The sequence below is a fragment of the Thamnophis sirtalis genome, unplaced genomic scaffold (genome assembly GCF_051295495.1).
Source record: "Thamnophis sirtalis isolate CommonGarterSnake01/CBP01778 unplaced genomic scaffold, rThaSir2_p1.2 scaffold_12, whole genome shotgun sequence".
Lineage (NCBI taxonomy): Eukaryota > Metazoa > Chordata > Lepidosauria > Squamata > Natricidae > Thamnophis > Thamnophis sirtalis.
The window spans coordinates 29,883,826-29,904,288 of record NW_028261392.1 but is presented as its reverse complement, the minus strand read 5'-3'; the positions used below and the strand labels follow the sequence as shown (position 1 = coordinate 29,904,288).

General features: G+C 37.1%; 1 protein-coding gene across 10 annotated transcripts in view; it reads right to left on the bottom strand.

Moving 5' to 3' along the window:
• Nucleotides 1-2,443: 2,443 nt before the first annotated feature.
• The window catches only part of MCF2L (MCF.2 cell line derived transforming sequence like), a 107,603-nt gene continuing 89,583 nt past the window's right edge, over nt 2,444-20,463 (bottom strand). For 5 of the 10 annotated variants that reach the window (XM_087726357.1, XM_087726356.1, XM_087726360.1 and 2 more), the window contains exons 18-30: nt 19,553-19,622; nt 18,393-18,485; nt 18,213-18,305; nt 16,195-16,320; nt 13,832-14,053; nt 13,322-13,414; nt 12,604-12,682; nt 11,883-11,949; nt 11,434-11,543; nt 6,541-6,659; nt 5,987-6,099; nt 5,391-5,494; nt 2,445-2,757 (exon numbers count right to left, since the gene is read on the bottom strand). In XM_087726357.1, the coding sequence (XP_087582483.1) occupies nt 2,480-2,757; nt 5,391-5,494; nt 5,987-6,099; nt 6,541-6,659; nt 11,434-11,543; nt 11,883-11,949; nt 12,604-12,682; nt 13,322-13,414; nt 13,832-14,053; nt 16,195-16,320; nt 18,213-18,305; nt 18,393-18,485; nt 19,553-19,622 (1,567 nt within the window). In that variant the 3' untranslated portion in view covers nt 2,445-2,479. Of the gene's footprint in view, nt 2,758-3,147; nt 5,100-5,390; nt 5,495-5,986; nt 6,100-6,540; nt 6,660-11,433; nt 11,544-11,882; nt 11,950-12,603; nt 12,683-13,321; nt 13,415-13,831; nt 14,054-16,194; nt 16,321-18,212; nt 18,306-18,392; nt 18,486-19,552; nt 19,623-20,463 lie in introns of those variants that run through there. The other 5 variants (XM_087726355.1, XM_087726362.1, XM_087726364.1 and 2 more) reach the window with 3 other exon arrangements.

The following is a 20,463-nucleotide window of genomic DNA, read 5'->3' as shown; positions in this document are numbered from 1 at the left end:
AAGTGTTAATACGACTTTATAATGCCTTGGTAAGGCCACACTTGGAGTACTGCATTCAGTTTTGGTCGCCACGATGTAAAAAAGATGTGGAGACTCTGGAAAGAGTGCAGAGAAGAACAACAAAGATGATTAGGGAGCTGGAGACTAAAACATATGAAGAACGGTTGCAGGAACAGGGTATGTCTAGTTTAATGAAAAGAAGGACTAGGGGAGACATGATAGCAGTGTTCCAATATCTCAGGGGTTGCCACAAAGAAGAGGGAGTCAAACTATTCTCCAAAGCACCTGAGGGCAGGACAAGAAGCAATGGGTGGAAACTAATCAAGGAGAGAAACAACTTAGAACTGAGGAGAAATTTCCTGACAGTTAGAACAATTAATCAGTGGAACAGCTTGCGTCCAGAAGTTGTGAATGCCCCAACACTGGAGGTCTTTAAGAAGATGTTGGATAGCCATTTGTCTGAAATGGTATAGGGTTTCCTGCCTAGGCAGGGGGTTGGACTAGAAGACCTCCAAGGTCCCTTCCAACTCTGCTATTGTGTTGTATTATCTGATAAATTATTTTAAAATAATTTGGATCTTCCATAGTTTTTAATTTAAAAAAACAGAAATTTTGTGGGACAGCCCTTAAATGCGATCTGGGAACTGAGATTTATCTGTCCTAATTAAAATCACTCCTCTAGATTTTATTATTTGTAGTGTCCACAAAAACAAACAACCCCTGAACTTGACAAATGGAGATCTTTCATTTAGAAAAAAAAGTAGTTGTATAGGATGATTCTCATTCCACTGAACACTGAATGGTCTTCTAGGGTCATGTTTCTGAATGTGGGCCACCTGAAAATCTAGAACTTCAATTTCTCATGGCTGGCTGGGTAATTCTGGGAGTTGAAATTCATACACGTTCAACAGGCCAAGGCTGAGAAGTTCTGTTCTCTGCCTTTTTAAAGAACTATTTTAGATTTTTTATCCTGCCTTTATTATTTTTATAAATAATAGAAGGAGGTGAACATACCTAATACTCTTTCCTCCTATTTTGTTTTCTTAAAAGAGCAACTTTGTGAGAATTGACCTGAGAGAGTATGACTGCCAAAATCACCCTGCTGACTTTCATGTCTGAAGCAGGTCTAGAACTCACAAATTCCTGGTTTCTAGTTTAGTGCCTAAACCACTGGCTCTATAATCCCTTCATAATCCCTCATAACATTCGGGTAATCCACATCATAGCTAGTTTGGCTTTGATACAAGTCCTGGTAGAAGACAAAGGAACATGTTAAATATAAAGTTACACACATAATAGATGTTTTTATTTATTCTCCCAAAATTGAAGCCTCAATATTAGTGGTCCAAAAGAGAAGCAATATAATCAAGTTATAACATTATTTGTCAGCTCCAGTGAGCCCACGGATCCAGAGTTGCTGGGAATCGTGCTTCCCAGCTGGTGATCTCCCTCCTCCACAAGCAATTCAGCTGAGAACTCTCCATAACTGACTGCCAGGTGGTTTTCACTCTGGGTCATGAGGTGATGGGGGGAGGTGTGTACGGGGGTGGGGTTTATCCTAAATATCACATAAAGTATAAAAGGTGGTGGGGAGCCTCAGATGTCAGCTCTGACAATTTATCCATTGCCTTAGTGCTTTGTTGGTCAGTTCGTGCCAGAGGAAATAAACTGCATTTTCAAACCGTCTCTGTGTTTGGCTGTTTTCCTTAACCCTTGGGAACCTGACAGTTTTATCAGAACTCACACCATGGCTGAAGATACAGTGCTTGGGTTGGAGGCTGCAGGCTTGGGGGAGACTGCCGTGGCAACTCATACAACTGTGCTGGAGGCTGTGTCAGGGCCAAGAGAGACACCATTGGATGTAAGGCCTAAGAACCACTCGGTGGCATGGAAGCCTACAGCAGAACTTCTAGAGACCGGTGTGGGGCGGGCCCATGTAGGAATGACAGAGGATTTTTGTTTCTACCATAGCTTTCCATAAAGCTTGACTTTAGAAAAGAGAAACAAGATATGTATTGCCAACATAAGAAGTTTTAACAACTGATCTGTAATCTGATGCATATGCTTGTAAGAGCCCATCCAACACCATTCTTTTGCAATGCCGCAACATCTCTCCAAGCACTGCCCTGTCCATTATCTCGGAAGACCACTGCCCAAAACATTTCCTGCAGCACCTCTATGGTTTGGCTGCCCACTGCGGTGGAGTAACTCCAATCGTCGTCTGATATGCACCTTTCACGCCATTGGGTGAAATGGGTTCCAGAAGGGGTGAGGGGGGGAGGGCATGGGGAAGGCCTCTGTTGTCCCGAACCCCTGGCGGATGCAAACACCATTTTAAGCCTTACTGTAGGGGTAATATTGAAGACCATTGTTATTTTGAGTTTAATGACATATTTTGATTTCTTTCTCCTACTGGTATTATTAAGAGTGTAGAAGTTCAGAACTCATTTTGAGGTAACCTGTTTGTTGTTTATTCTCGTTATTGCATACAGGAGAAAGGTAGGGAACCTTCACGTGGCTGCAAAGCTTTTCTTATGGTGAAAGTCCCAAACATCCGATTGCTATTCCATTCATGTGCCACCCAGTCAAGATCAGGTCTTGCAGTTTCATGACCATAAACATGGTGCCAGGCTTTAATAAAAATCTTGGGGCTGTTGTTGTTTATTGGAAGCTTCTGCACGGGATCTGGCATGGGGTACCTCTGGAATTTGGTCACCCATGGGGTATGTCTGTTATTATAAAGGAGCTCTTGGTGGCCTGCAAGACATTTGGGTTTGCTTTTTAATGTTAAGCAAACTGATTTAAAAGCATGAATTAATAATAAAGCTTAAAATCCATTTATTTACTGGTATGCTTACTGTCTTTGGATCCAAAAGAGCAAATTACCTGGTCACCAGATCACTGCCCTGACACTTGCCAAAAGACAAATTTAGATTATAAAACAAATGGTTTTGGGGAAAGAGGAGAAGACAGTCTTAAAAGGGGAGAAGAGAGTCTCTATTCCTAAGCATCTGAAATGATGCTTTAGGAATAGAGCCTATATGGGCTTTGTCTTGTTCTGTGAAACAAAACAAAATCAAAATAATACACCCATGTGCACTTGAGTGCGCACACACATATACCCACTTCTATACGTTCAGACCAACCAACAAGTAATGCTTAAATTTATTCAAAGTATCATACATACAATAAGGATACTGGATTCTGTAGTAGTAATTTACATCAGCAGTAAAAAATTGAAATATTGGCTATTAAAGTGCAATGATACATGTACAAGCACATGAAATGACACTGGCAAGTATAAAGTAAACAGGATTTGATAGGAGAGCCTTCTGCAGAGCTTGGTTTCCCTGTGGTAGCTCTTTACAAAAGCCAATGATAACCGACCATTTTATATGGTATATTAAGATGTCACTTACTGTTTCCCAAGCCAAAGCAGATTGGCAGAGGGAGGACGCGACAAGCCCTATGTATGTACTCCAGCATTACATTCTTCCTTCATCAGCCAATGTTGCAAATAAAAAAAGTTTCTTTTCTCTTTTTGTTACACCCATATTTACAAAATAAGTTATAAAGAATATTGCTAGTAGATTAGCAGAAAAGAACCAACACTGGCTTTGCCAGCATGGCCCCATTTTCTGAGAAGGTTCAGGGAAAGATAGATCATGCTGAAAGTATATTAATTAAAGCCTTGGAAAGACTACACACTGATGCTTTTTAAAAAGCTGAAATGCAAGGACTGGAAGATTATAAATAGATATTTTTACATTAATACATAACACATAAACATATAAACACACATACAAAAATAATATCTTGGTGAACTAACCGCAGTCAGCTGCAGTTGGCTGGGAACCTGTCTGACATTTGGAACAATCAAAGTCAGTGGTTATATATACCAAGCCAAAATGCAGACAAACTTGTTATATTTCTACTGTTTTCATAAATATTGAAAGTCAAACATTCATTTCCACATAACACCAGCATGAGCTGTAAATTAATTCAGATGTATGAGTAAATCCAGCATGGTTTAAATGTGGTTTTAAGTAGTCCTTCCTTTGGCAAGATAGATTTATAAATTGTTTTCTTAGAAGAATTTGTTTGTACAATATTACTCTATTTCACACAAAGAAAGTAAAATACTTAATAATTTATTTCCTATTCCTGTGTGTGATGCCTTCAGTTTTGCAACAAACTGAATTTTTAAAAAAAAGCAGCAGTAAGGTTTCAGTCCCACAGAGAATTAGAAAATTCTAAAATGATTGAACAGCTTTTGGCCTAGTTGCCAAAGGACAAAAGCTGAGGACAGAGGACAATTTTGTGACATTGTAGTATCATCTTAACTAGTACAAAAATGGATTGCAATATTTTCACTTCTTTTTTTTTTTAACAAAGATTTGTATGTCCAAATAAACACGAAATTATCATAATTCCATAAACAATAGTAATTGGTCTTAAAATTTGGTTCAGTGTTAAAAATATTTCAGATTATCAATTTTTTTCATCATGGCTAAAGGAAATGCCACAGAAAATGAAGTTAGAAAAGAATTATGGTACTACATCAAATTAGCAAATACTCAGCTCTGTCATTTCCTGAACATTATATTTTGACCCCAGATGGCTTTTATTCATTTATTTATGAAGATCAAGTTTTTCAGTTGTTGTTTTCTACATTCTATATTAATTTAATAATCATTGTTTTAACTAGTCAGATTTACACAATGGAAACTAATGGCTGCTGGTAATATTCTTCCCAAGATATCTATGACAAAGTCCATTTCATTCTTGAAGAGTGATAGGTTTCTATGCTGGCAGCTTCCAGAAGAGTTATTCCCACTAATCCATCACCAATGTATTCAGGTTCTTCAAGAATACCCACTAAACCATCTTTAAACACAAGAGGAACAACTGAGAAATGTGCAATTATGATGCTTCTTTACTTCTTTAACATCTGATAGTCACATTGGCAGTTTTAAATCTTCAGAGAGTTGTGGTGGAACTTTCAATTTAACCCTTAGTATCTGAGAAGGGATTGCTGACATTGCAATTTTCACTACAACTTGAAGATGAACTCAATGTACTTGAACCCGCTGCAGATTCTGAAAAAAAACCACCCCACATATATATTAACAGGATATTATACAATGAGGTTTTGTATATATTTCTAAATTGCTTACTGAAATGTTCCCTAAGTGGTGTAAAAGAAACTTGCAAAAATAAAACTGAATAAACCCATTTCTGTAAAACAATATAGATACAAACATCTGTATAGTACATCATTCCACCTAAGGGGAAGGGATATCTAAGCAAATACAATTTTTTAAAAGATAGATGATGAAGTATATTTGATAAATGAAACTAATTGTAAACATCTGCAAAGCGAACCTTACCTAAGCTGCTGAGAGAGAAAGCAGATTTGGAGTTACTGAGTAACGGTATCAAAATGTTGATAGGGACCCACCCTTCTTTGTTTGTGCTCAAATTTCTCAGATACCTAAAAATACACATTTGCTGTCAAACTGTTGAAAAACCCAGCATCTACAAGGAATCAAAACATTATGGCTAAATTCAGAAGCAATATAGCCACCCCATGTTTAGATTTAGATGGTATTTGGAATGTAATCTTATATATACACTCTGAACATTCCAGGTTTCCAGCAGTTGTAAGAATGCAAGTTAGACTCTCATTTTCCCATCTCTTATTTTGGGGGTAGGGCTTATATTAGGCACACATGTGAAAATCAAGCTAGGTCTTATTTTCAGGATAGCTCTTATTTTTCAGGAAACAACAGTATTTGTACTGAATTGTTTTAGTTTGCTCTATTGTTGTAGCTTTGTCAAAGACTGTTCTTATAATGGGAGATGGGGGGAGGAAGCAATATTATAAGCTTCTTCAAGATTTCTTAACCATACTTATATATCTAGAATAGTATATACATATTGGGCAAAAGTATATTTCAATATATTTTGTATTAAAATACAATACCAAAGGCCATCTGCTGCTTCATGGATTAGCTGAACTAACTCTCCACTGTTCAGGATCAAGCCGTTTGAGCTACCTTTATCGTAACTGGCTACGACAGTATATTTACCAGGAACCTAAATATAAAAATGAGAAACCACAGTTGGTTTTATAAGAAATAATCATCTAAGTATTAGAACTATCACAATAAATAGATTGACATTTGAGACATAACTAAACAGTGGTATCAGTTTAGTTTTTCTATAATGAAGTTCCCAAATGCAGTCTTTCGGGTTAAATTAAAGACCCATTTTATAACATTTCAGGATTACAGCTTTCTAATATGTGTATGACTTTACATTCATACATATAAATATTCAGGACCTTTAAGAAATGTTATAATTATAATTTATAATTATGTTATGTTATTAATAGCTACAGTAGAGTTGTTCAAATCTATCTATAATTCTTTTCTGTACTGTAATTATGAAAAAACATTAATTTTTCCTTAGTGATTACTTATTCAGTGAGTGGATCCATATATTTCATCACATTTCTACAATGAAGATGAAAATTACCAATTTCTTCTCTGCCTTTCCCTCTTCTTCTGCATCTGATGAATTAAATGGATCTTCTGCACTAGACCAACCATCGTTTTCTTCAGAAGCATCAAGAGATTGAAAGGTTTTGGACAAACCTGAATAAATCAATACTTATTATTATTATCTGAGATTCAGACACCCAGAGACACACGTATAGTTTTAACATAAAAATAAAGAATCCATTTGGAACTAAGGATAACAAAACAAAATTAATTTAAAAAGTGGGTCTAGTTCTTTTTTTCCTGCTATTAGTCTTACATTCACTGAATTTTGGTTTTAAACATGAATGATTTTTCATTAAATCATATAGAAATATTTAATAATACTACTATTTAATATTTTGTATAACAACATATAAAAAGTACAAAACAAGGAACTCATTCAATACTGGCAAAAATATGCTTAGAACAAGCCAATTGTAACCACTGCATTTAATTTCAACTCACTCACTTCCAGAATAAGTAACTACTACAGAAATATAAATTTTCTCTATTTAACAATACAACTTCAAACTGCCCATATCATCTAATGTATCTTTCTATATTGGTTCACTATTCTATCTTCCTGTTCTACTTTATTTAACACAGGCAAGAAAGTAAACATATAGCGGCAGAAATATAGCAATAGTACTTAGAGTTATATACTGCTTCACAGCCCTCTCTAAGCAGTTTACAGAGTCAGTCTATTGCCCCCAACGATCTGGGTCCTCATTTTACCCACCTCGGAAGGATGGAAGGCTGAGTCAACCTTAAGCCTGGTGAGATTTGATCTCCCAAACTGCTAACAGCAGAAGTAGCCTGCAGTACTGCACTCTAACCACTGCACAATTTACAATTAGAAAATGTTTAGTTGATAATGATGACACCTAGTTTCTATTGAATAAAATAGGTGGGATGCAACTGACAGGATGGTTCAGGGAAAATTTGAATGCATTTCTCCTAATAGCTAGAGGTATTCAAGTACATTTAATCCCTCCCTATTGTTACCAGTAAATAGAATAATTTCTTTAATGGACAGTGTCTGGAAATGTCAAACAAACGAAACACAGGAGAGATATTTGTGTCTGTGAATTTTTCTTTCTGTGATTTTTGCAGTCTGTAACTATCACTTCCACCAGATCCTGAAGGCATTTATATTTAGTTAGTCATAGACTGCCAGTGTAATGCAGAGGTCAATGGGTTGCATTGAATTGTAGCTTCTGACATCTTGAAAGAACAAAATGTCAGAAGCTACAATTATGGAACACATCTCGATTGCTCCTCATTATGATTTCATCATAATGGTAAATAGGGAACTCTCTGATTACCCTGTTTTCCTGAAAATAAGACCACTCCAGATAATAAGCCCAATCAGGCTTTTGAGCATAAGCGCTAAAATAAGCCCTACCCCCAAAATAAGCCCTCCTTGAAAATATTGCTACACAGCAGCAGCCATGAGGTGATCACACTTGCCAACTCCTGCACCTCAAAAATAATAAGACCTCCATGAAAATAAGGCCAAGTGCTTATTTCAGGGGTCAAAGACCCTTTCTTATTTTTAGGGAAACATGGTACATCCTGACATCTTTAGAAGCAGAAATCTGCAGATCCATACAACAAGTAGAAAATCTAAAAAGAACTAAAAAGGAAGCTTTTATTAAATAAATGGGCACAAATGAAGAATGAAAAGGCGACAATCCTATCTACAAAATCCAGCCATGACTAAATCAAGCAAGCAACCTGTGCTTGAGAGCAGGTCTGCTATGTCTCAAGTGGGCAAGGAAAGAAAGCCACAACAAACCACACCATGCAGAAAGCTCAATGATCTAGGTCTAAGAAAAAATATGTTACCTTGCCTGCCTTGGGCTGCTAGTAAAAGGTAAGTAGCGCTGACCCACTTTGCCCTGTTCCATGTTAACACAGACTTTGCATCTGTGAAAGAACTGAATAATAAATATCCCTCTTTCATTATGCTGCAGCTATATCATTTATATTATTGGAAGCTATATTTAACCTGTTCATAATTAAATGGATGCCCCAAAGCAGTTTGTTTTGCATAGCTTTACCCATATGGAGATAATGATTTTCATATGCCATGTAGACACTGTATATTTTGTGGGAATGTAAGGCTTAATAATATTTAATAGAAAAGGAACAATGCAATAAATGGAAATACAAGGAACCAGCGTACTTAGTGAGTGATAAACCCCAGAGGTGGTATTCAGCCAGTTCTCTACTGTTCGGGAAAATCAGTAGTGGAGGCTGTGGGAGGCTCCGCCCATCCACCATGATGTAATGTGTGACCACTGCACATGTGCAGAAGGCGGTGTGCATGCACAGACGTGGCATGTGCGATCACATTTGCGAACTGGTAGAGAAGGTAAGTGAATCCCACCGCTGGGGACCCCTAATGAGTACTATAAGAATTTGGGTGAGATATCCTCTGGGATCTTCCTTATATTATATCCTTATATCAACAGAGCTTTCTCCTCCTTCAGGTCACTGATGCCAGCTGCTTGCTTGCCAGGAAAAGAGTTGATGAATAAACAAGCAATAGCAACAGCAGCAGGTTTTTTCCCTCCTCCTTAGTTACTCATATCTTCAGAATGGATACAGAAAACCCTAACTCTTTTTGTCATCTACCAGACAACTTGATTTTTGGGATCCAAACTGGTAGCCTTAGTACGTGACAACAGGGTTATAGCTATGAGACTTTTGCCAGATCAAAATCAGAGGTGGGTTGCTACCGGTTTGGCCTGGATTGGCTGAACCAGTAATAGCAATGACGGCGCCACCTGCTCGGATGCTTCTGTGCATGCACAGAAGCATTGTGTGCGTAGGGGAGCGCACCCGAACCAGTAGTAAAAAGATTAGCAACCCCCCTCTGGTCAAAACATGCTCATGTTTGGTGCGGCTATATTTCAGATATGAGACTCATGTTTTACACTGACAATTTTCAATAATTTCCAAATGAGAGCTGTAGATAGATAGATCAGGCAAAGGAAGGATTCATTTTATTAAACTAGTGCTTCCTCATAATGTTGAGTTCATTTTATCATGGATACAAACTATTATGGTTGCTATAATCTGCTATACAATTATTATGGTTGCTATACAAATTATTATGGTTTCTATACTCTCTTTGTTCTTATCCATTCCCTTTATCCAGTGTCATCTTCTATCAGTGTTGTGCAGTGGTGGCTGCTGCCGGTTCAGGCCACCACCCCTACCGACCCACCTGGCCACAATCCCATCCTATATTGCTGTGTTTTTGATGCCGCACACATGGAATGTGTGCACGCACATTTCTGGCGCTGGGCGAACCTGTTGTTACAGTATGTGACTCCCACCTCTGGTGTCACCCTCAGCCTTGCAGAACATAACCACATCTTTTACTCTATCATCTGCCCATATTATCTGCTCACAGCACAACTGCTTGAACTTCATTTGAATGAAATATTCTATATGTTGACTCAGCCTTCTATTCTTCTGAGGTTGGTAAAATGACAACTCAGATTGTTGGGGGCAAAATGCTGACTCTAAAATTGCTTTGAGAAGGCTATAAAGCACTGTGAAGCAGTAAAGAAATCTAAATGCTATTGCTATTTCCTGATTTCAAGGCTGATCGATCAGTTCTTTTGCAGTCTTTAGATCTGTAACAATCAGATCCATTATTTCTACGAAAGTTTCTCAATGTTCATTTTTCACAGACACAAATTAACACTGGAAATACCACTGATTTAATTATAGGGATTGGTACTGCCATTAGCATATACAGGGCGGGGCATAACCTTTTCCTAGGGGGTCACAGCAACACTTGTAATAACAACACAAATAATTCATACACCATTCGAAAGCCCATCAAAAACTGAGTTTATTGACACGATTTAATAGTCAGTGTGACCACCATTAGCCCTTTGAACAGCATTCAAACGAGGTGGATAAGAACACAACAAATCTTCAAACAGTTCCGTTCGATTTTCCAGATTTTCCAGAGGGAGGGGCATAACCTTTTCCTAGGGGGTCACAGCAAGATCGACAGCAGTTTACAACTTCCGCGACACCTCATTTTAAAGCCCATAAAAAACTGAATTGAATGAGCTATTAAATGTTAAATTTGTTTCGGTTGAAACTTTGAGAATGAATTTGGAAACTGTGTTGAAAAATCTGGAAAATCGAACGGAACTGTTTGAAGATTTGTTGTGTTCTTATCCACCTCGTTTGAATGCTGTTCAAAGGGCTAATGGTGGTCATACTGACTATTAAATCGTGTCAATAAACTCAGTTTTTGATGGGCTTTCGAATGGTGTATGAATTATTTGTGTTGTTATTACAAGTGTTGCTGTGACCCCCTAGGAAAAGGTTATGCCCCGCCCTGTACTTATCATTAATAAACTTGCCTAAGGTTTTTTTTTTACTGTTTTTTCCTAAAATTAATCTGTTCTTCTACATATCTTGAGCACACTGTTTATCCTTATTCCTTATTTATTAAAGAAAATTGAACTGCTGACCAATTTTATTATCAAACATAAGTTTACTAAGCAGTTCTTAAGGGAGTCAAACAGTTCAATTCTTCAAAGAATTGACAAACATAGCCAGCACATAGCAGACTTTATTGGGATTCTACATTATTAAATGTAATTTCCCTCAAACAAAAAGGAGATGGGTAACTATTTTAGTGTAGTTGTTAAACCAGACTAAGGACAGCAATGGATCAAGTTAAGTCCATATTTTTTGAAACCTGAAAGTCAAATTTCATAGAGGCATTGACCTCTATATTTTAATATTTTATAATATTTACTGATCTTACATCACAATATAATAACCACATTATTTTTTGTTTCATACCATAACTTTTCCAATTGGTTCCATGAAAAGCTTTTGAATTTACCTTTGCTTTTTTCAAGATTCTTTGGTGCTACAGAACTGACACAACCATCTGGACTATCTGAATTTCTCATTTCTTGTTTTCTCAAGTGCCTTCCCTCATTTTTTGAAGGGCTATTCATGGAAGAAAGTGAGAGTTATCATTTATAGTTATCTTAATAGTGAATGATTTACATCACAGAAAGATCTTTAAAACAAACTGCAGGAGATGATTTTTTTAATGACTTATTGTGCATTAGAATATAAACCCACATGGGAAAACTGGTTTTAGGAAACCATGTATATAACCTGAGTCCATAATCTATTTGGGGGGAAAGCCTCTAAAGTACATTTAAGTACTACACAAAAGTTAAGAATTTAAATCTCTAACTTGACTCATGACACTTGAAATCCAAAAGCATCAATTGTTTTCAACTTTTTAAAAAGTAATCTTTGATGTAGAGAATGACTCACCTGGTATTACTTGAGAGAGATAAAGGTAAACTCTGAGAGTGTTCAACAGCTTTATGCTGGCTAGCTTCTGTAAGTGAGAAAGAGAGTGGGAAAGTATCTTTCATTGACAAGCTTAAGCTTTGGAGACTAACATTAAAGTTCTCTAATCATGAATGAAGGCAAACTGTTGTTCAAACAGGGAACTATTTTATCTGCAGTCCAAATACCTTAATAAATGTATACATTTTTTTTAACATCACAATGTACTGAATATGGACAGAATTCTCACTTAAATAATAGGGTTTTAACTAGAGTAACTAACTGTAACCTATGGTAACTTGCTCATGGCCATCACTTCTAGCTCATAATATATACTTTGCCATCTCTGCTTAGTCTTGCCTTTTCTTTATTGGGGCAGGGAACTGTCAAAAATAACCTTGCATCCCTATCCCAAGCAGACAGATGTGCGTTTTCTGATGTGAAGGGAAAAAAACCCATGGGATACCTTCCGATCCCCATTTTCTACAGGAAAAATTACGAGGGGGCAGCTAAAGATGAAAGTGTGTTGTGAGTCCTGCTTCAAATAATGACCGCCTAATGATTTCAAGGAAGAAGAGCTAATTTTGTTCCCTTCCTCAGAAATTTGTTTGTTTAGAAAAATAAACACAATTTTTACTGTATGCTGATATTTTACAGCTAAGCATTAGATATCAGGGAGACTGATGAGAAAGACTTAACTTACGCCTGCAAGCCTGTAATTGGCTGGTCAATACTTTTCTAATTTCATTTACCCAGGTAGCTTTGATTTCAGGAGTTGCAGCCTATGTAAAACAACAACAACCAGAAATTTAATTCTTTTGTTCTTCTGAAGGCAGCCAGGCCACGAGAGAGAGAGACAGAGAGAGAGAGAGAGAGAGAGAGAGAGAGAGAGAGAGAGAGAGGAGGGAGGGAGGGAGAGAGGGAGGGAGGGAGGGAGGGGGAGAGGGAGGGAGGGAGGAACAGAATTTCAGCAGATGAGGTTAGAATTGTGTCAGTGTCAAAACTGGCAAGCATTGTGCAAAGTCTTACCTCATTATATATCTGTGTAATATTTATGAATACCCCCTTGTATATTTATGCAAAAGGAGAGTGGTTTGGATTGGGATATCACAGTTGCCATTTTATCATTAGTGACCTCCACTAATGGGATGCCACTGTCTCATTTTCACAAAATGCAACAAAATTTCTTACTTCTGTTTTCTAACCATCTTTCCCCCACAAACCCTGAAGAAAGGACCTGGAAGAGGGACCGCATTGCTGCAGAAATTATGTAAATATTATTCTTGTGTTTGTAATTATGCTATTGTCTTTGTGTTTTTATTAGCTTTCTTGAGCATCATAGCTGCCAGAAGTGGGGGAAAAAACTGATCAAATAAATAAAGAGCTTTTTCAATAAACAGCACTTAAAGAAAAGATTTTACCTGTACTATGTAAACTTCTTCCCTTGCATTATACCAGATTTCAAACTTTCTAATATCCCCTTTAACGTTTTCTGTTATTCCAACTGCAGTCATCTAGAAAACAAAATAACTTTAAAGCAATATTTAAAGATTTCCTAATTTATGTCATTTTAGAAAAAGTATACAAGAAATGGAGAGAAAACAAGATTGCATTTGTTGGCCAGACTGACTAGGTACTACATTAATTAAACTGTACACTGATATTGTTGTTTTAATTTTCCAAAAACAGAAATTGGAGTAGAGAAGATGAACAGTTTCAAATCTATGTTTTTATGACATATAGACGATCAATATATTTCAGGCTTATTCACCACTGAACAGAACAGAATAGAAATAAGGCAATTTTAGTTTTATTCCAATGTAACTGGTCTTTGGCCAAATATTCAAATATTTAAAATTATGCAATTTAAGATTCAGAACTTCAAATGCAAACATTTGTCTATATATTTTAAATGTATTTTTAAATCTTACATTTAAAGAATTCTTAAAACTGTATGAAGGAGCTTTTTCATAACCTTCTCCATTTTCTTCTCTCTTTTTACAGAATAAGATTGCCTTCTCGTGGAGGAAGAGATGTCTTTGCATTGGCTTAAATCGAGCCAAATCTTTCACTTTTGAGTGACCCTTTTTATGATCAATCCATACGTTAAAGGATCCTTGCATTAAAAGTTTCCCCAGTTCATTCAGGTTCCCCTTCAAGGAAAAAAAAAAAAAGGAAACACACACACATGCATGATCAATAGAATTGCAAGTAGATGATTTTATTTCTGATTACTACCGTGTTTTCCCAAAAATAAGACAGGGTCTTACTTTCTTTTGACCTGCAAAATAAGCCGTATTTTCAGGAACATCTTATTATTTTTGAGGTGCAGGTGGCAGTGAGTGTGGTCACCTCATGGCTGCTGCTGTGTTGCAATATTTTCGGGGAGGACTTATTTTAGCGCATACACTCAAAAGCCTGATTGGGCTTCTTATCAGGGAACATCTTATTTTCAGGGAAACAGGGTAAAATGTGATTGTTAAATAATGATGGCCCAAGTAATATAATTCAGCAAGTTCAAAACCAAAGCAGAAAATGATTATTTTGCTTAAGCCTGTCCGTTACAGTTGTAAGTATTGTGATCATTAAGTGAATTACCCACATGATTCCTTCATTTAACAACAGGGGTGGGTTGCTGCCAGTATTATTGCCGGTTCCGTGTATGTGTGCATTTGCACCTAATGCAAAATGTGAGTGCGCATTTGAACCTAAAATGGTCTGTGCATGTGCAAAACGTTAAAGGGAAAAAAAATTATATTTCTACAATAAAAATTGTTCTATGCATGCGCAGAACCGAAAACCAGGATGGCGCCACCATAGGAGAACTTGTTTGGGGGCGTGGCAGGCCTGGGTCGCTGCCTGTTCCAGCGACCCAGGTTGCCAAATTATTACTGGTTCGACCAAACCGGTCTGAACCAGTAGGAACCCACCTCTGCTCTCCCTGTTGTAGAGCACAAGGTGCCTCAAAAGGAGGAGGGGTTTGGGAAGTCTAGCCCAAGCCCAGTTCTCCACTACAGCACCTCCTCAATTTACACACAGCCCACTCAGGCTTCCCACACTCCCTAAGGAACACAGTTCTCTGCTTCCCACCCCACTGAATCTTTGCAGGTCTTGGGCCTGCTTCCCACCCCACTGGGCCTCAGACCCCTCTGCCACATTATGCTTCCTCTATTTACTTTATCTAAAGATTGCCTTTGAGAAGAAACAGCTGAACAGCTGCTGCATAGTCTTCCTACATGCAGGATCATTTTTCACACATACAACCGCTGGAAGCATCTCCATGATCATGTGATGGCAATGGGCTTGTATTTATCTCGGTTGCAGTGTCCTGGGATCAAGTGATTAATTTTGCGAACTTTGACAAGCAAAGTCAATGGGGAAGCCAGATTCACTTAACCTGTTACTAACTTAACAACTGCAGTGATTCGCTTAATAACTGGCAAGAAAGGTTGTACAATGGGGCAAAATTCACTTTCATTAGGACTTCAAGGCAGTATAGATAATCATTCCTATTTTTCTTCATCACAACGATTGCTTCACTTAGCAACAGAAATGTTGGGTTCAATTGTGTTTGTAAGTCGAAGACTACCTGTATTTATTTTTAAGTTGGGTTAATTAAATTTCCATTTCATTCAATTACATGGAGAGATAAGATGCAAAGTTAACTGAGAGACGTCATCTGAAAAACAGAACTTTCTACCATTTAAAAAATGATTTGGGAGGTCCAGTGTATTAATAACGATAATTATTTCAGAATTATGAAATTGTTATTTATCACCCTTAGTTCTTCAAGGATCCTGGATGCCATTGGGCCAGCCGCCCTGCTTTAGCCCAACCCACTTCAATTGTTGTGATGGAAAAAAATAGGATCGATTATCTATACTGCCTTGAAGCCCTAATGAGAGTTGGGATTTAATTTGAATAAAAAAATATTTTATTTCAGGCTACTGGAAAAATAAAATATTTGCACTAGATAGTCAGGCTTGGTCTTGCTTCTCTGTCTATAAAATATGATATTCCAAAACCTGCTAGTTTGCCTGGGACCACAATGGGGAAATATCACACTGGAGATTGTTGATACCAGCTTCTACCTACCCCACTTTGTATATTCTGTCCCCTTCTTCCCCTCTCTTTGGTTATAACTTGGAATTAGCAATTTTAATGTGATTTTAAACATCTGTATGTATAGTTATGGTTTTATTTTAATGTTGTAAGCAGTCACCTTGTGGTAAGATGGGCATTGGGCAGCAAACAAATTCAATGAACAAAGAAAGAAAGAAATATTACCAGTTACCTCATAGCCAGTGATTGCAATCAGATGCATGGAATCATTAACTGCTTTAAGAATTCCCAATATTGAAGTCAGGGCCACTTGGAGATCTTCAGCACCTTCACAATTTTTACTATACTTTAACATTTCCTGTTGGAAAACAACACGTACTTCAGGCTACAGAAAAACATATACATAGTATATCATTAAGGAAATGCTTAATGGGGCTCTTTTAATCTACTGGGGCAAGAGTAATGGTCTTGAATAATGTAAAAGGTGAATCAATTTTACATTTATTTTCAAATAGATATTAAATCAAGTGGATAGAATAAAAGACAATTAGCTTCAGGATCAAGTATTGATCAGTTCACGGGCCATCTTTGTCCAATGCCCCACCCTCCTTCTAGAATGGAAAGTTTACTTAAACAAGCTATTTCTTCTTGAGCAGAATTTATCTGCAGAACAGCACTTCCTTAAAAAGTGCTGGCAACTTAACAAACTCAGCTCTACGACCTTAATTAGTTGATCAGCACTGTCTGGGCAGATTGCTGCCTGAAACTGACTAGATCTTAATCAGTTTTATACAAAGTGTTTTTTTTTTTTGCCTAAGTGCATGAGCATGCTAGCAAAAACAGTCAGTGGTAGCATATTTCTCTCAACGTGTATTCTCTACTGTGTGCCTATTTACCCATTTGTAGCCCTTTCTTTCCCAATGAATGTAAATTCAAATATTAATTGACCTCTTGCTAATTATCTGACCACCAGAGTGAACATCCCAAAGGATAGGGGAATGAGAAAAAGCGCTACAAGATTGGCCTTGCAAACTTGGCTGCCTTGTGCATCAAATTTCAGAGATCATCCTTGCCATTTGGCCCCACCCACTTGTGGAAGGCAAATTTCTCTGACATTGGAAGTATGCTCAGGCCAGGATAATTTCTTAATATTTTTTTCTTCTGAAAGGTTTCTTGCCATTTTGGTGTCTCCCTTAGTGCTCTTGTACTTTGGTATCTATCCTACAAATACTAAATTAAGTAATGATGCAAAAACTAGCAGCAACCGTCATTTTTCTATATTTCTTCTGTCCCCTTAATCAAGGTATTACTGAACAAACTCTACTTTTCATTTGTGAAGTAGAAGCATTCAGAGTCTTGGATTAGACTTTCTTCCTGTAGAAAGAACCAGTTTTGATCCAGCAGAAGGATCTTACTTTCAGAAAGGATAAATTTTATTGCCATGAAGTCTCTCTTGGAGTATTACTTTTTACTTATTCCAGGGAAGAGATTATCCCTTGATCCTCCGATTATACTGAAAGTAAGCTATACAAAGGAACAGGAAATGTAACCTTTGTCTTTCTCCTCCCTCCCCAAATATACCTTTTGTCTGGAAAGATGATTCCTGAAGAGGAACATGGAATTCTCTATGTGATAATATATTTTTTAAGGATAACTATAAAGCCTATTGCAAATTTCAAGTCACTGGCAAATTATTTTTTATATAGTGATTTAAAAAAAAGACAATCTCTGAAAGGTAACGGTTCCCCTTGCACATATGTGCTAGTCGTTCCCGACTCTAGGGGGCAGTGCTCATCTCCGTTTCAAAGCTGAAGAGCCAGTGCTGTCTGAAGACGTCTCCGTGGTCATGGGGCCAACCAGACTAAAACGCTGAAGGCGCACGGAATGCTGTTACCTTCCCACCAAAGCTGGTTCCTATTTTTCTACTTGCATTTTTACTGCTAGGTTGGCAGAAGCTGGGACAAGTAACGGGAACTCACTCCGTTATGTGGCGCTAGGGATTTAAACCGCTGAACTGCCAACCTTTCTGATCAACCAGCTCAGTGTTTTAGCCACTGAGCCACCGCGTCTCTCTTTGAAAAGTGTCCCTCTCTGAAAAGTGTGCCACAAATGTGACTGCCTGTATTTCTCCTGATATCTAATAATTTGCTACTTCCTGTCCCACCTGACTTCGATCAATCATTCATTCATTCATTCATTCATTCAATCAATCAATCAATCAATCAATCAAGGACATAGCTGAATGCCTACCTTTAGCAACAGTTGATATTTGGTTATTCTTTGAACAGGCTTTAGTAAATAAGAATCCAAACTCAACTTGTGATCAAGTTTTCGTTGACATTCCTACAAAAAATAAAAGACAGACAATAACTTCTTCCCCACAAAGTAATAACTGACTAAGTAATATGGTCCCAAGTACATAAAAAATACCTGGAAAAATGCTGAATCTGAACACTGCCTCCAAAGACTTTCTGATCGAGGTTTATTTTGACAATATTTTTCATAAATTTTGAAGTCTTTCATCTTAATTTAAAAAAGAAAACCATGAATCAATCAATGAAGCATCTGTTTTATTAAAAGAATATATCTATAATGACAATCTTACTGAAAGACCAAACTCTTCTGACAAGAGATACTGGCAGAGTGTATTGACTCATCTCAAAAATGTTTTTTCCTGTTCAGATTTCTGCTATTCTTTTTCCTTTATGGGAAACCTGAAAATCTGTAACATGCAACATTTACCGTATATCAAGGAAAATAATGAGACATTGAGAGGGTAGTTTGCTATTTCAAAGGAACTAGCAGCAGCCTACAAACTGTTTTCTAAACATACACACACTTCAATGATTGATTAAACGTGGCAAATCGATTGACACAGCAGATAATTTACAAATGATTTCAAAGTAATGCTAGTGTTGAGAAACACTGATTTAGTGTAAAGATCAAGATCTGTATAGACTGGTATATGAGAATGGTGGTAGAGTAGATTGATCCTGCCCCTAAATTTCTTGACAAATGCAATTTTTCTTATTCTTGGAGCATTATGGCATTAGTACAGCTGATCTGTAGTCAAGGCACTTCATATAATCAAAGCATTACATGAAATGGAAAACTGGTTGTTACACAGTCGAAGTATCTGTTCATCTATCTGAGACTCATCAGGCTCTTCTTGAATGAGGCTGAGAACTTCTCCTCCTTCTCCTTCCATTTCCTCCTCCTCCTGTAACAGTTATATAGCTCACCTTCTGAATACCCCCCCCAGGTTTTTTTTTTAATAAATAATAAAAGCAATAACAATTTCTTGGATTTTCCCCACAGAGTAATTGTAGTGGCATTAATGGAGGAGACTGGAAGAATGTTGGTGAGTACAACAGGGTGGATAACACCAAGAAATTTCTTTAAGCCATCTTGATGGTATTCCTCTGCTGCTCTCAGCAACATTCAAAGATCAGTCTTATTGGGATGATGGAAATGTCAATGAGAACTCAGCCAGTCCTAGTGACATAAATTCTTGCATCTTGAAAGAATACTAAGGAAGAGCAATCTAGTGACAACTCTTCATTCCAAGTTACTTAAAATCTAATACTTACCCGTTCGAGGAAACCACGTCCTATCAGTTGAGGGCAGTCTATATAATCTTCTATTTCTCTCAAAAATATTCTACAAAAAATAATAATTATATTTTATTGATGTGATGAAATGAAATAACACATCTACATGTGACCACGCATATTCTATTCTACATTTACATGCATATTTTAATACATTTCACAAGCAGAAATCTAAAATGGCTGCATGTGCATAAGCAAAATTCAATAGTTGCATAAAATATAAAACAACTTAGCCTTACACTATATAAGTTACCAGATGAAATTGATGATGCGAGAAATAATTCATTTATATAATATTACTGATGCGTATGACCAGTGCTGTCTTCTCCAATTCAGATATTCAGATATCCTGAATTTACAGTTGCTAATAAATCTTACTTTCATGGCCAGCTCATTTAGACGACATCAGGTTTTGAGCCATATACATAGGTCTCTGCCCTGGCTTATATCTGACTATACAGGTGAAACTTGAAAAATTAGAATATCGTGCAAAAGTTAATTTATTTCAGTAATGCAACTTAAAAGGTAAAATTAATATATGAGATAAGATTCATTACATGCAAAGCAAGATAGTTCAAGCTGTGATATGTCATAATTGTGATGATTATGGCTTACAGCTCTGAAAACCCCAAATTCACAATCTCAGAAAATTAGAATATTACATGCAATCAATAAAACAAGGATTGTACATAAAACAATATCGGACCTCTGAAAAGTATAAGCTTTTCAGTACTTGATTTGGGCCCCTTTTGCAGCAATTACTGCCTCAATGCGGCGTGGCATGGAAGCTATCAGCCTGTGGCACTGCTGAGGTGTTATGGAAGACCAGGATGCTTCAATAGCAGCCTTCAGCTCTTCTGCATTGTTTGGTCCCATGTCTCTCATCTTTC